The 15,082-nt window shown below is 39.4% G+C and overlaps 1 protein-coding gene across 7 annotated transcripts in view; it reads left to right on the top strand.

Moving 5' to 3' along the window:
• MBD5 (methyl-CpG binding domain protein 5) overlaps positions 1–5,909 on the top strand; it is a 218,132-nt gene extending 212,223 nt beyond the window's left edge. For all 7 annotated transcript variants that reach the window (XM_030579840.1, XM_030579839.1, XM_030579838.1 and 4 more), the window contains 2 exons: positions 1,803–1,878; positions 4,274–5,909. In XM_030579840.1, coding sequence (XP_030435700.1) covers positions 1,803–1,878; positions 4,274–4,345 — 148 coding nt within the window. In that variant the 3' untranslated portion in view covers positions 4,346–5,909. The remainder of the gene's footprint in view (positions 1–1,802; positions 1,879–4,273) is intronic.
• The last annotated feature ends 9,173 nt before the right edge of the window (positions 5,910–15,082 follow it).

The following is a 15,082-nucleotide window of genomic DNA, read 5'->3' as shown; positions in this document are numbered from 1 at the left end:
TGCTACCTCATGGGGCTGTTGTGGAGATAAATACATTCAAGATTGTGAGGTGCTCAGATACTGGGGCAATGGGGCCATGTAAGCAGAGGTGAAAGTAACGTACAGGACTTACCGGTACTGCTGGAGTCCTGAGGGGGCGTGGCCTCAACCGGAAGAGGCGTGGCCTCAAGATTTAAAGGCCATGGGGCACCTGCTGTGGCTGGGAGCCCCAGGGCCTTTAAATCAACCCGGGGCTCTCAGCTGCAGAGGTGGCTGGGAGCCCCAGGGCTCATGGGCAAATTAAAAGGCCCAGGGCTCCGGCCACCTCGGAGCTCCGGGACCTTTAAGTCTCCACCGCTGCAGGGAGCTCTGAGCCCTTTAAATCCCAGCCCCAGCCCGGCCGCAAGAGCTGCGGGCGGGATTCAAAGGGCTCTGGGCTGCCTGCTGTGACGGGAAGCCCAAAGCCCTTTAAATCCCTGCTCCGGAAGCCGGTGAAGTCCGGCACGGTGTACTGGCTCTTGCCGGTACTCCAGACTGGACTGGCTTACTTTCACCTCTGCATGTAAGTACCAGAGACAGATAAACAATAGATCAAGTGGCCAATCTCCAGGGCAATCAGTCTGCTACCTTTCAAATTCACTTCATTTTTTTTTTCCAGCTAGGAATTGAAAGTGCAGTGTCTAGATTTCAATTTTAATTTATTCCCCTGGATACTAAAAATGAAGCCCAGCTGAATATATAAGCCTAGAGCTTAAAAAGTTGTCAACAAATTATGTTTGTTGCAGGGCGGGAATGACCCTAATAATGTGTTTGAAATACTGTTTGATAATTTGACACTTCTGGAAGTTCCAGTCAAAAAGCCACAAAAATGTGACCCAGAATGCTGAGTGTGGTGTTTAAAATGGAAAACTACTTTTAATAAATATGATGCATATAAACTGAATCAGTGAGTGTAATATTCAAAAGTGAACTGAGCTGCACAGTGATTTGGCTAAAAACAGTGGGCGGCAGTGTGTGTTTGCCACGATTCAGAGCGACAATGGGATTTCTCTCCCATGGCTAACTAAACGTAGAGACACATTCACACTTGAGCTCCAAGTATTTGGAGAAAAATGAAAACCTTGCAGAACAGTGTCGTTCTCCAGGTGGATGTCAGCCTGTATTATTTTTCAACTGCCCTCTTGTAAAGTATTTACTCTCCAGCTACAGAGTAAATGCAGTGTGGGAAGCAGGTAAAGGCAGGCCAGCATTAAGGGTTAGTCAGTTACTCTGTCATCCTGTGAAGTAGCCCAAAATAGCTGAATCTTAAGGGAATGACTGTTCTTTGGCATGCATAATGACTGCTCAGGGTCAAGTTCACGAAAGAGAGCCTGTTCTGTAATACCTACTGCTCGCTTAACACAAAAACAAAAAACAAACTTTAACGCTGACAGCTGTCAAACAGCAGAAAATGCTACATTTTTGCATTAAAATACAGAAAATCAATATAGTGATATCATATGCTTTTGCATTCTGTTTATATATATGTTTTCTCTTGCAGAAATTATAATTCCTGTTTAATTTATAGAAGTCTTATCTTTAAAAATAAAATAAAACAAAGTGATAACACAAGCCTTTATTTTAAAGAAGAACACATATATGGGCCATAACTTACTCTTGTTATTTGCACAAATGATTCCTTAGCTGTCAATGGGAGATCTATATGCTGAATGAAGTTAGTAGAATATGGGCTATTTATGTATGTATTTTGATTATCTACAGTCTTTGAAAATGGGGTATTCCCATTTTAAACAATCATTGACAGTAATTTTTTTTCACTCCAGAAGCGGAAAGCTAAATAACCATTTAGAAGCTGCTATACATGAGGCCATGAGTGAGCTGGACAAAATGTCTGGGAATGTAAGTTTCTTTGCTTTCTAATTGTATAGTTTCTATTGTGTGAGGGGGGGTGGGTTGTTTTTTTGTTTTGTTTTTTTCATTTTTGTGGAGTTTTCAAGCTGTCACAGTTTTTGTAATTATTATGATTTAACAACTTAAAAGTTGAAAAAGATTTGTAATTTCAGTTATATTGTAACTACTCTCCATTATTGCTCTGCACCCAGAATAACTTTTGGACATCTCTTTCATATGTGAGGCCTACCAATATTTTGAACGAAGCCGGAACTCCCACTAATATGCCTGGAGTTTTGCCTGAGTAAGGAGTGAAAGAATTAGACCCAATTGTTTTCCAAGTTTGTATATCAAGATGTTGAAACTATATTAAAAAAATCTTTTGACTGTAACTCTCCATTGAATAATCTTAATCTAACATGAAATGAAAAATATTATAGGAAGTAAATTAAGCTGAACAAACTTAATATCAGAACCTGACTGTGGTTGTCTTATTTTTTGTTTCCACTTTTATTTTGTGGCATACAGTCAAAATAAATCTCTGATAATGTAAAACACTTTTAAAATATATTTGGAGATTTTTTTGTACTCTTATTGTAACAGAAGTCCATGCAGATGATTAAAAATTAAGTGCAATACATTAAAATACTCAAACTTATAATTAATATTTTAGTAAGTATTAATAGTTTAGCTTTTAAAATAAAATTTATTTTTTCCCTGATATTATAAACCTCAACCCTGAAAAGACTTATGCACATGCTTAACTTTACACAATCAATAAGGCTTAAATGGATCTATTTATGGTGCATAAAATTAAGCATATGCAGAAATCTTTGCAGGATTGGCACCTTAGACTTGGTTTTAGTACCATCTGGAAATAATATTAGTGATACTGTCTGTATCTCTTGCTGTCTGCTTTGAATTGTTGATAAAACTGAACCTTTTGATTATTAGTTTTACTAATACAGAATTATGGGTTTTCTTCTAAATCAATGGCAGTTTTGCAACTGACTGCAGGGGAGGTAAGATCTGGTCATAGGTCTCTATAAGACCGTCTATCCTACAAATATAACCAAACCAGGTGATCTGGTTATCATACAGTTGGCCTTTAACCCTGTTACATCACATAAAAATGTTTGCCTGGACAGTTTCTGTTGTACCCATGTCATATACCTTTCATCCACTTATGCAGCCCAGTTGCAACAGATACATGTTACAACTATTAACTACAATGCAAGCTGGGTCAGGGAGAAACTGTGCTGTAATCAGATTCCCTGACCAGGTTATTTTTGTTGTGTTGACAAGCCTGATGTAACAAATTTTGTATCATAAAATAATCTCTCTTGAGCTGCATGACAGGCTTTGTCATAAAATCCTTAATCAAGATGAGGTTTATTTTCACAAATACTATGATGGTTGGGAATAATAGGGTCAGAAAATCATAGGACATCAAATGTAGTTCTTACAAATTTTGAAATAAGCTTTTTTAAATTATCACTGTTTAGGCAGGACTAGTAAAATTTAACACATGTACAGTATAATTGACATAGAACATAACTGATGCTAGCAATAACATCTGTTGAATATATGATAAAATTCTTCAGGACCACTAGAATTTAAGATACATGATCATGACAAGGACAATATGAAAAAATGTCTGAGGATTTGTAATTTTTGATTAACTGTTGTTTGTAACTTACTGATTGCTTTTTTCCAGAATACATAGCTTCACTTCTACCAACAGATGGTGGTGGTATTCCATATAAAACAGCAGTACTTCGTTTTGCATTCCATCTCTCATAGCTGTGTTAGAAATGTTTTTAATAGTTTTATATGATCATGATCTTTCCTCCCAGCTTTGAACTTGGAACTAATAGACACTGAATGGAAAATAATTGATTAAAAACATTTTCACATGCTAATTAATCTACTGTTCAACTTGAAATTGATGTTTGATGAAAACAGTTTGCTCAAAAGAGTTTATCCCTTAAATTCATGTCTCTGGTAGTGCTATACGTCTCTCTCAGTTTCCATATTCTATTTTCCCAGTATATCCTTCTTTCTTTCTGCGGTTATCCCAGTTTTGTAAAGTTTTCCCTGGAGCTTAACATTATTACTGCTTTGTGCTTCAGTTCCTTGTATACTGTATACTGATGTGTAAGTGGTATCTTTCTCCTGAGACTTGAGGTATCCACACTGTGACACCTATGTTCAACCCCCTTCAACCCCGAGGTTAATTAATGTTCTTGAGTTTACTTCTAATTTTGCTTTTAATGTGGAAATTAAAAGCTGTATCACCAGGGAAGCATAATAACTTTTCAAACAATGCTGTCATTGATTGATCACTAACAGGTTGCTTTATTTAAATTTTCTATGCTAACCTTTTCATATAATTACTTTCTAGGTACACCAAATCCCACAGGGAGACAGACAGGTGAAGCCTCCAAAACCGAAGAGGAGGAAGATCTCTAGATAACATTGAATGTCTTTGTTACTGGTTCAGTACTTATCAAATTGAACATGCACATAAATCAGTATATAGGTATTGATATAGATATTATATCAATATTTATATCAAGGACAGATAGATACCATCAAAGGGTGCTATGCGAAATAGTGGTACCATATTTTTGTTGATCGTGTCGGATAGTTAATGCTGAATAAACCAATCAGATTCCTTGAAAGATTACAGTAAAAATGTCAGATGATTACTGAATTTTTTCTATAATACTAAAATTGTGATTATAAAAATAGTCCAAATGTTTCTGATAAATTTTCATTGTGTATATAGATAATACAGAATTTCATGGTGATATCTGAACTGTAAATATTGTACAATATTGTTATGTACAAGCGTACCTAATGCACACTTTATCTTTTATTGTACAAAAAAATAGTGTACAAAATTCTTTGGTTTCTATTGAGTACACATACAAGAGACTACCAGTGTAAAGTGATAAATAAAAATACAGCCTAAATGCTTTTATATGATAATGTAAAAGATGCTGTTTTTGTATTTAACAGCAGAGAAAAGGCATGATTATGTAATACCTTAATTATGACATACACTTCACACCACTGAGTGTTCATTTATATTGTCTGTTTGGAATGAACCTTGCCTGGAAGTACTGTACTCCATTTCAGGTCTCTGTAGGAGAGTGCAACCTTGCAGATTCCTAAAGGGATGTGGGATCACAGGTCTAATTAAGAATTCAAAAGCTGCAACCACTGGTTGCATTTTATTTACTTAAGTTTTAAAGTAGAATGGTGTAGATTTTTTTATTGAAAAAGGAAAAAAAAAGAAGCTTAGATGGAATATTTTAGTCAGCCATTTCTGTAGTTGAGGTTTCATAGCCACCTTCTAAACTAAGCAATTTATACCACCATTGCTTTTGAACTCTCCCCAAGCCCTGTATTTGTTAACCGAGGTTGTTTAACCTGATTAAACATACTGTTAACATATATGAGGGAATGGCCCTATGAGTGTTAATGTTGATTACAATTTGATTTTGCAATGGAATAAAAGGGCATGCTCCACAGCAGTCCTAGAAAATATAGTATCCCTCTTACAGTATTATTAAACTAGAAGTTAAAGGTGGCTTACAAAACTATTAGCAACAGTAATTTTATCAGTATTATGTAACATATCAGATTTATTTTATTTAAAAATAATTATTTATACCATTAACAGATTCTTATATATTAATGTGGCTGAAATGTGCAGGTTAAATCTATTAACCAAATTATTTATGTTATATTAAGTGAATAATGTGAAGCATATGTAGAAAGGAAGTAATACACTACAGATATACAAGCCTAAAGCTGTGAGCCATTGTAAAAATAACAAAAAGTTAATAAGTGTAGCACATCATCATTTTTTTCAATTTTTTCACATTGTGGTGACGGTACACTCCCGTTCCCAAAGTAAATTCTCATTTTGCCCTGCCTTTTTCCGAGATGGAGTCCTTAAGCCCTCGTCCAGACTAACCCGCGGCATCGGCGGGTTAAAATCGATTGCTCGGGGATCGATATATCGCGTCTAGTCTGGACGCGATGTATCGATCCCCGAGCGCGCTTACATCGATTCCGGAACTCCATCAACCCGAACGGAGTTCCGGAATCGACACGGAGACCCGCGGACATCGATGCAGCGCCGTCCAGACGGGTGAGTACCTCGATTTTAGAAATTCGACTTCAGCTACGTTATTCCCGTAGCTGAAGTTGCGTATCTAAAATCGATTTTAATATCTAGTCTGGACGTGGCCTAAGATGGACCTCTTCATCTGGAAACCATCACGTATTTAATCTGGAATTCCTTTTTCTCTGGAGTGGCAAATTTGCTGCCTCTAGTTAAGACTGTTAGTAATCAGCATCCTCTGAGGCTGATGACATTGCCACTCTACTGATAACCACCAGTTGGCACTTGTACAGTGAGTAACTATTCCTCTCCCCATTGACTTATCCAGAACCCAAACTCAATTATCTGTGTGACGTGACTGAGATCCACTGGCCCAGAGGATAAAGGGACCTGAGGACATTTCCAAACTCAGCTTTCTTGTGCCACAGCACATAGCACTACCACTGGGCTAACCTACTTTTTCATGTCTCATACAGACAGCTCTTATTTCTTTTTCCCCCACCCCAACCTGATGGAATGCAATTAGCTACACTAAGCTACAGTGGCCTGGAGGCAGGAACCCTTCCTTCTACTGGGTAGGTTCATTTGTCTTTTGTGTAATGGCAGGACAGACTGCCATGGTCCTACATGCAAACTCATGTGAAGTGATCTTTTGTGTAGTTTAGTTAACACTTTTTTTGTTACAAGTTGTTGTTTGTTATGTTTAAAGAGTTAATGTTGTCCATTTTTCGTATCAGCCTGCTTTTCTGCTGTTTTGCCTACACAACATTTTTATTCATAAATACACGTGTGTGTGTGTCTGTGTGTGTGTGTGCGTGTGCGTGAGTGCGTTCGTTTATATTTAGTTTGGTTATTTTACCTTTTGCTTTTCTGTCCTAACACTGAGTTTGTATTGACCAACCCTTCTTTTGGCATTTTAACTAATTAGGTTTGTACTTTCTCACCAACGTATACTTTACATTAGTAGACTATGTAAAGTATTTTTGTGCACTTGATTTCATTGGTTAATAATGGCATTGATGTGGGTGCTAGGAGTAGTTTGTTTCAGTCCATACAGATTTTTTTCTCTTTTAGAGTTTTTATGGTTTCATGTAAGCAGTTACTGTAAATATTGTGAGCATTACAGGTCATGCAGTGTTGTAACATTTTAAAAAATGTTGCACCTACTTTACAATTAAAAAACTGGTCACTCATACTTGAATTTTGCCCATAGAGCCATTTCTTTCTCTTTGCATTAAAGCATAATATACTTTTTTGATGGAGGCCCAGACCTTTCTACATTATTATTTTTTGTTTAACAAATCTATATTTTTTCTAATAGAAGACTTAAAATGAAAAAATTTAAAAATACTTTTTGCCTAGTTTCTAATTTAAGAGAGTACTCCTATATTTAGAGGGTGACAAAATACCCCATCATGGAAAGCGGAATAATAATTTAATTGTCATTAATCTGGCACAGTCACACTACCCTGTGAACCTTAAGTAACTGATGAAAGTGAACCCACAAGAGGAATTAGTTTTTAATTACTGGTAGCTTAATTATTTAAAATTTGAATTGTCTTTTGAGGATACAAAGTTATTTATTTATTTATTTATTTATTTATTTATTTACCAACCAACCAAGTGGGTTGTAGTATGTTGAGTCATTCCAAATGAGATAAAAATCAAAGGTATTATTCCTCTTTCTATCATGGTGCATTTTTAAACACCATTTAAGAAAAAATATTTCCATTCATTTCAATGGACTTCCTTCGTATTCTTGCTTCCGACAAAAAGGTTATTGCTGGAATCAGCTATGAAAATAGCTTCCCCAAAGCCCAACAACCAACCAACACATTTGGGATGTCCTAGGTCTGTTATATTCAGTCTAAGATTTAAAGTGCTGCTTTTTAAAAAGAATTTTTTTTGAATGTTAATTTATTTACCAAGTCAGTTTTACAGAAGGTTTAGAAGTAATGCACTATCATCTGAGTCCCGGAGTTTGAGGAAATAGAGGGCTTGTGGTGGACTGAATTACCTTAGAAATACTACCTTTCTTAGTTACAGTTTGTATTTTGCTATGTAGGGTTGTAATGTGAGAATTCCAGCAGAGCACTAGCATAAAAATGCTTTTCTATTTAAAAAAAAAATCAATTCTAGTCTTACTAAGAATTAGAAAAAAATTTAATATCAGTTTTGTAATTTTTGATAAAGTTGTCGATATGATTAAATCACCAAAAAAAATCACTGTGATGTTCTCTTCGGGGCAGGGACCATGTCTTCCTTTATGTTTATAAAATTCCTAGCACAGTGGGACCCTGATCTTGAATAGGGTCACTGGCTGCTACCATAGTATTAAATATTAGATAATAATGTTACAGTTAAGTAAAATACACAAAACCAAGACAATTCACAAATGAGAGTAAAAATCAAATTCCTTATCCTTAGTTTATCTGTTGTACCCAGCTATTACCACAAAGATGTAATATCATCCAGGTAAGTTTAGAAAATAGGTGCCTGATCAGCTGTTGACTCTTTTACCCACAAAAACCAGGATATTCTGTGTTAAGTCAAAACATAACTGCTGCTTTAACAGAGTTTTTGGTTATTTCCCTTTGCTGTGTTTTTAACTGTACTAACTGAAATCTTTAATTCACATTTCAAAATTCCCTCAGTAAGTATCTTTAACCAAGAGGCGTTAGCAGCTGATGGTGTGTACTGGTAAAATATAAAACATATATAATGGAGACACTGTCAGATTCAGTGCAAACACAGTTCAACTCTGGGGTTATTTACACAATGTATCAAAAACAGACATGAGCCGACCTTGTATGAGGAATTCTCCACAAAAATCTTGTAATGGAATTTGTCACCGATCATCCAGGGTTTACCTACACATACCACACAAGCCATGGGGGCCCCTCTGCCAATCCTAGCAAATGTCTAGCTCTCTGTAAGAAGCAGCTTCCTCAACTGCTGGATCTGGTCACCTTACCCTCCCAGTCCCTGCCAGCATAGTTCCTATGGAACTGTACTACCAATGTTCCCCCTAGTCTTAGGGGCAAGGTTTGTCTGTGGAAAAGATAATGGAGCTCTGGCTAAAAAAAATTTTATGACCGCCCTCAACTATAGAGGCTAGCTCCTTTGTTACTTACCAGGTATATATCCATCAGTCCTGTATTGTAAGGTTGGGTTTATTCAAAAGAGATTATGAGAACTTTGACTGCCCCTAAAGGGCATCGCCCTAATAAACCTTGCCCAGTTAGAAGTGCAACAGAAGTTCTGCCTTTGTGGTTTAAAGGCAAACAGCCTGATTCTCAATGACCTGCACTTTGGGCAGTCGTTTACGCTAGTGTTCAAGGTAGTGTAAACCACTGCCCAGTCAGAATGGTAGGATATTGTACTTGCATTCCACTGGTGTAAATGAGCATACAAGAGGCAGGGCAATGGAGAATCAGGCCCAGCTTCTTTGCTTCTCTCTCTCTTCACCAGGCTTTACTTTATTAGTTCATTTTGAGCAATGAGAACAAAAAAAAAAAAGTGGAAAGGTTTGTGGTTTATTTTTGTTTTGTTTTTTCCCCTGAGAGCACAGCCCAGAGAGGCTTTTTCTTCTTTCAGGTCTAATTGCTGTGCACTCAGTGCTTGCCTACACATTGAAGTCATTCTAGATAACGTAGGATGTGAATTTAAAGTGGAATAATTATTCTGGAACAACTCCAGGTATGGACATTCTTATTTTGAGAGGGCCTTTTTCCGTTTTAGCTTAATCCACTTTGAAAAAGGCACTATTATTCCACACATGGAGTTATTAGAATATCTATTCCAGAATAGAATAGATGTGTGTAGGCAAACCTTAGAAAGACAGGTTAGTGGCCATTCATCAGAACAGATCATCAGTAGATAAGGAAGAGAACGCACACACACATTTTGTATTAGTTGATACTTTACAACCTACCAGTAGAAACCCGTACCAAAGGATGTTGGAACTGAATTCAGAGTCTGGGTCCAGATTTGAATAGCATTTATAAGACTTGTAGTAACAAATACAAAGGTCTCCATTCCAACCATTTATATAGGTCAAGGCCTGTCAATGAGAGACAGGGTTATTGGATGATGAAAAAAATTTCAGGTAAGTCCTAGTGGTGTAGATTATTTCAGTGAGGAGATAAAATTATAATTATGTATTTATAAACTGTTTTATCTAGAACCAGTGGTGTCCATATTACTGTGCAGACAGGTAAGAATTCAATGTTCCTGTCCTGAGGAAAGTGTTGGGTCAACAAAATTAGAAATAGCAACAGAACTGTCAGCAGAACTTGGTGGTGCGACAGAGAGAACACAAAAACATGGGAGAAAGGAAAGCTACTTTTGGCAAAACATAATGATGATGATAACCTATTATTCAATGGGTTTCTGTTTCACATTTACCTGAGGATCTGGGAGGTAGTTTTAATCTGCATGAGAAAGAGAAGCTCACTGCACCAAAGCTGAGATGAGTGATAGAAAGCTAGTCAAAAGAAAGATTTGTGATGACCCCATGCAAGAAACTGGGTTTAGAGAGAGCAAGTTACATTACCCCTTCCCGTTCTAGAAGTTTGTATGCATGCAGTATCTATCAAGCTCTAAACCAATTTGTATTTCTAAAGCAGAAGTTTTAATTAATTCCTGTTGGTATAAGGAAAAGAATGTATGGTTCTTCTAGCAGTGTCCATGTGGGTGCTCCATTTTAGGTGTGTACGTGCCTCTAATCAGAGATTTTAGGTATCAGAGTCTGTTCGGCCTGCACATGTGCCTTCCCTCCCTTATGGACTGCCCTGAGACAATCTATTGCTGCGAAGGCAAAGCACCCTCATTTCCTTCTGAACCACCCTTGGCCTGGGATCATAGAGAATAGCAGTCCAGTTTGCTTACCTCTTTTCATATTGACAGTGTTTAGTTTATAGTTTAGTTTTTCTTAGAATTTCCATTGCTTTTGTAGTGCCTATAGAGCTGCTGTTGTTTTTTTTTCAATTCTTCAAAAAAAAAAAAATTCTGCCTGCCTTTGTTGTGAGATCTTCCCTATAGGGGCATGCCCAGCTCCCTCGGTTTCAAAGGGTGCTTTTTGTGCAAGGAGGCAATCCCTGTGATGGAAGTACACTCGTATTGCATCTGGTGCCTAGGAGAGGCACATACTTCACAGAAGTGCACCTTCTTCCAACAGCTGAAGGCTAGATCCTGAAAGAACCAGAAACAAAAATTGAAACTATTCCTCATGGAGAGTGCTCTTAAACCAGCATCTGATCGCAGTTCTGAATCCCTCTCCAGGACCAAGATTGTCCCCAGAGCCTTCAACTTCTAGAGAGGGCGAATTGCAGAGAAAGTCGGCTGATTCCCCTCTCAAAACTTCTAGAAAAAGGGCTGCAAGCCCTGAAACTGAGCTCTTGACCAGCCAGAGGGGATCCCCTGTTCATTTGGTCACCTCAGAACCAGTGGCACCGATGGCTCTAAAGCACACCACTCAGAGCTCTGCAGTAATAACATAAGATCCCATAGGGCACAGACTCAGGAGTGATGGCACCACCTGCCAAAGATAATAGAAACCATGCCATCTCTACAAAATTGGCACTGACAAAAAGATCCTCAGCACCGGGTGCTTCAAAGCAGCCCTCATTGGAACGTATCTTCCATAAAAAGCCCTCAATACCGACAATCCCTGGTGGCAACTACCGCAACATCGGTACCACAGGCGTTCCGCTTCTCTGGGGACCCTACAGTTGTGGAGGAACCAGATTTCCCAGTACTTGGAACATCGGAACATTTGCCTCCAGCGCCCCTATCAGCCCCAACTTACACCAGTGGGGACTCAGATCGTGACCAACATGACAACTTACCTCTGGTCTCACATCACAACACTCCGTTACAGCATCTGGGATGCTCCAATCCCCAATCTTCCTGGTATGGTCACACTTAGCATCTGGGATCTGTGGGTAGGCTATATTGGGCATCTAGTATCTCCTGCAGAGAGCCCACCAGATGATCCCCTGTAGCCTCTTTGTCCAGAGCCCCAGAAAGAAACTTTCTAGGAGTAGGAGGCCAGGAGTAGGTGGAAACTACTCCATCGATGAACACCTTCTCTTGCTCATCTGATTAGGTGGTGATGCTTCCTCCTCCATCGTTAGCTGATGATTTCAAGCTTTACCAAGATGTTACTAAGAGGGTGGCTCAGGCACTGCATATTCTCCTTGACGAAGTGAAAGACTAACACCACAAATTGTTGGACATACTATATACCTCTTCCTCTTTGATAATTGGCCTCCCAGTCAACAAGGCACTTTTAGACCCTGCCAAGATCATCTGGCAGACACCAGCCTCTATTGTACCAGCATATAAGATGGCAAATACAAAGTTTTATGTGCTCCACAAGGAGGCAGATTTTCTTTTCATGCTCCCTCAGCCCAACTCTCTCATGGAAGCTGTTAACACGTGAGGAAAGCAACATCACACCAAATCCACCCCCCTCTGATAGAGACTGGAAGTGGCTCAATCTGTTTGGGAGGAAGGCATATTCAATGGCAATTTTAAAATTCAGGGTTTTAAACCATCAAGCTCTAATTGTCAAATACGACTATGTGAACTATGTAAAACTCAGGGCCTTTATTAACCACTTGCCAGAAGCACAAAAGGAACAATTTCAAGCCATGATCCAACAGGACCACTTGGCAGCGAGAACAGAGCTACAGACTGCACTGAGTGTGACATACACAGTGGCCCATTTAGTCTCGATGGCAGTGGTAATGAGACAAGCATCCTGGTTATACTTCTCAGGGTTGCTGAAGTAAGTGCAGATGATGGCTGAGGACCACTCATTTGACAGACCCAAACACTTCGCTGACAAAACAGGTGCATCACTCCACACCTTAAAGGACTCTGCAGCCACACTGTGCTCACTAGCAATCTATACACTGGGACAGAAGAGGAAATTCAGTTCACAACCACCTCACAGATCCCGGCCATCTCAGTTCCCCCCCATCACAATGGTATTATGAGCCACAGCAAAAGAGACCTAGAATGCGAAGCAGAGTTATCAGCCTCCCAATCCTCAACCTCTCAACCCTCGTCCTCCAAACGCCAGTTTTGATGCTATGATCAAGGCCCCAAGTACTCCTTGCAACAACAGCAGCTACTACATAGACCTTCCATATCCCTTCGGAAGTCACCTGACTCACTTCCTCAGGAGTCGGGAGAACATCACCTCTGACAAATGGGTCTTGGAGATTATTTCAAAGGGTTACTACATCCATTTCACATCCCTCCCTCACCCATTCTCCCCATCCCTCCTCAGGAATCCTTCTCACAAGAGACTATTACACCAGGAAATAGATCACCTGTTATGCCTAGGGGCCATAGAACCAGTCCCTACTAACCTCAGAGGCAAAAAATTTTATTCCAGATACTTCCTGATCCCCAAGAGAAGGAGAGGTTGGAGACTCATATTAAATCTAAGAGCACAAAAGTTCAAGATGTTCACGCTAGCAGCTATTATTCCATGACTGGACCAAAGACAGTGGTTCTCAGCCTTTGACTTATAAAATACCTACTTCCACATTTCAATCCAGCTGTCTCACAGAGATTCCTCCAATTTATCTTTCAGCAGGACCGTTATCAGTACAGAGTGCACCCATTCAGCCTCCCATCCATACCCAGGGTATTCTCCAAGGTCCTCTCCATCATACAAATATTAGGTATTGTCATCTAGCCATACCTGGACGATTGCCTTTTCCAGATTCATTCTTTCAAAGATGCCCTGTGGCCACTAGAGGGCTATGTATATATTTGTGCAACTAGGGCTCCAGCTCAATATTCAGAAATCTATCTTGACCCCAGTACAACATCTAGAGGTTTTGGGGGAAAACTCAACGGAGTACAAGAGAGAACATTCCTCCTGCTGCACAGTTTCAGCACCCTGACAAGTATTATAGAGACAGTCCAGGCCAGCCCACAAACTCCAGTTAGGAATTGCCTCCAACTTCTCGGGCACATGGTGGTATGCACATTTGTGACTCCACATTCCCAACTGTACATGAGATGTTTACAAATATGGCTCAGATCTATTTACCCTCCAAACAAGGACGGGCTAACCAAGCCGCTGTTGATGCCCTCCAGGGTCAAACACTCCCTGGTCTGGTGGAAAGAACCAACCCCAACATGCATTCAGACATTCCGTTCATACAACCCCCATCAACACCGATTCTAACAGCAGATGCCTCTCTGATAGGCTGGGTTGCCAACCTAAATGATAGCAAAGTGACAAGTGGTCTCCCATGAAGTTTTTTCTCAATATCAATCTTTTGGAACTGGGAGCTGTCAGAAATGCCTGTGCACACTTTCTCCAACTAATCAGGGATATTCACATGAAAGTCATGACAGACGACAACATGTGCATGTTTTACATAAATCACCAAGGGAGCACTAGATCACCCTCCATTTGCATGGAAGCACTGACACTTTGGAATTGGTGCATCTGTCACAATGTGCTCATTTCAACTACTTGTCTACCAGAGGTACAAAACGTGACAGCTGACAGTCTCAGCGTTAATTTCTCATACACTCATGAATGGGTAATGAACCCAGTAGCACATCGTGTTATATGGGGAGCCCCAACAATAGATTTTACTGGAACAAGAAATGTCTCCATTACTGCTCCAGGATCAGACTAGGGAAACAGTCTCTAAGGGACGTTCATCTTTCCATGGGGCAGTGAACTGCTGTATACCTTTCCTTCATTCCTTCTGATATCGAGAGTCCTATTTAAGATACGGTGAGAGAGAGAGAGTGAAAGTCATACTGATTGCCCCCTCCTAGCCAAGGCAAGTGTGGTACCCATACCTTGCAAAGCTGGCAGTAGGTCCTCCAATTCCTTTTTAGCCATTCCCCACTTACTCTTCCAAAATGATGGATGGATCCTTCATCCTAACTTACAGCTCTTCTGGCTCCAGGCTTGGCTCCTTCATGGTTTCAAATAATTATAAAGTGAAAGCTCTGAAGAGGTGAAAGAGGTCCTACTGCACAGTAGGAAATCTACGACATGTCACACATACCTGCAAAAGTGTAAATGCT

The sequence above is a fragment of the Gopherus evgoodei genome, chromosome 11 (genome assembly GCF_007399415.2).
Source record: "Gopherus evgoodei ecotype Sinaloan lineage chromosome 11, rGopEvg1_v1.p, whole genome shotgun sequence".
Classification (NCBI taxonomy): domain Eukaryota; kingdom Metazoa; phylum Chordata; order Testudines; family Testudinidae; genus Gopherus; species Gopherus evgoodei.
Note: the sequence above shows the minus strand (reverse complement) of the source record. Positions and strands in the feature narration are given on the sequence as shown.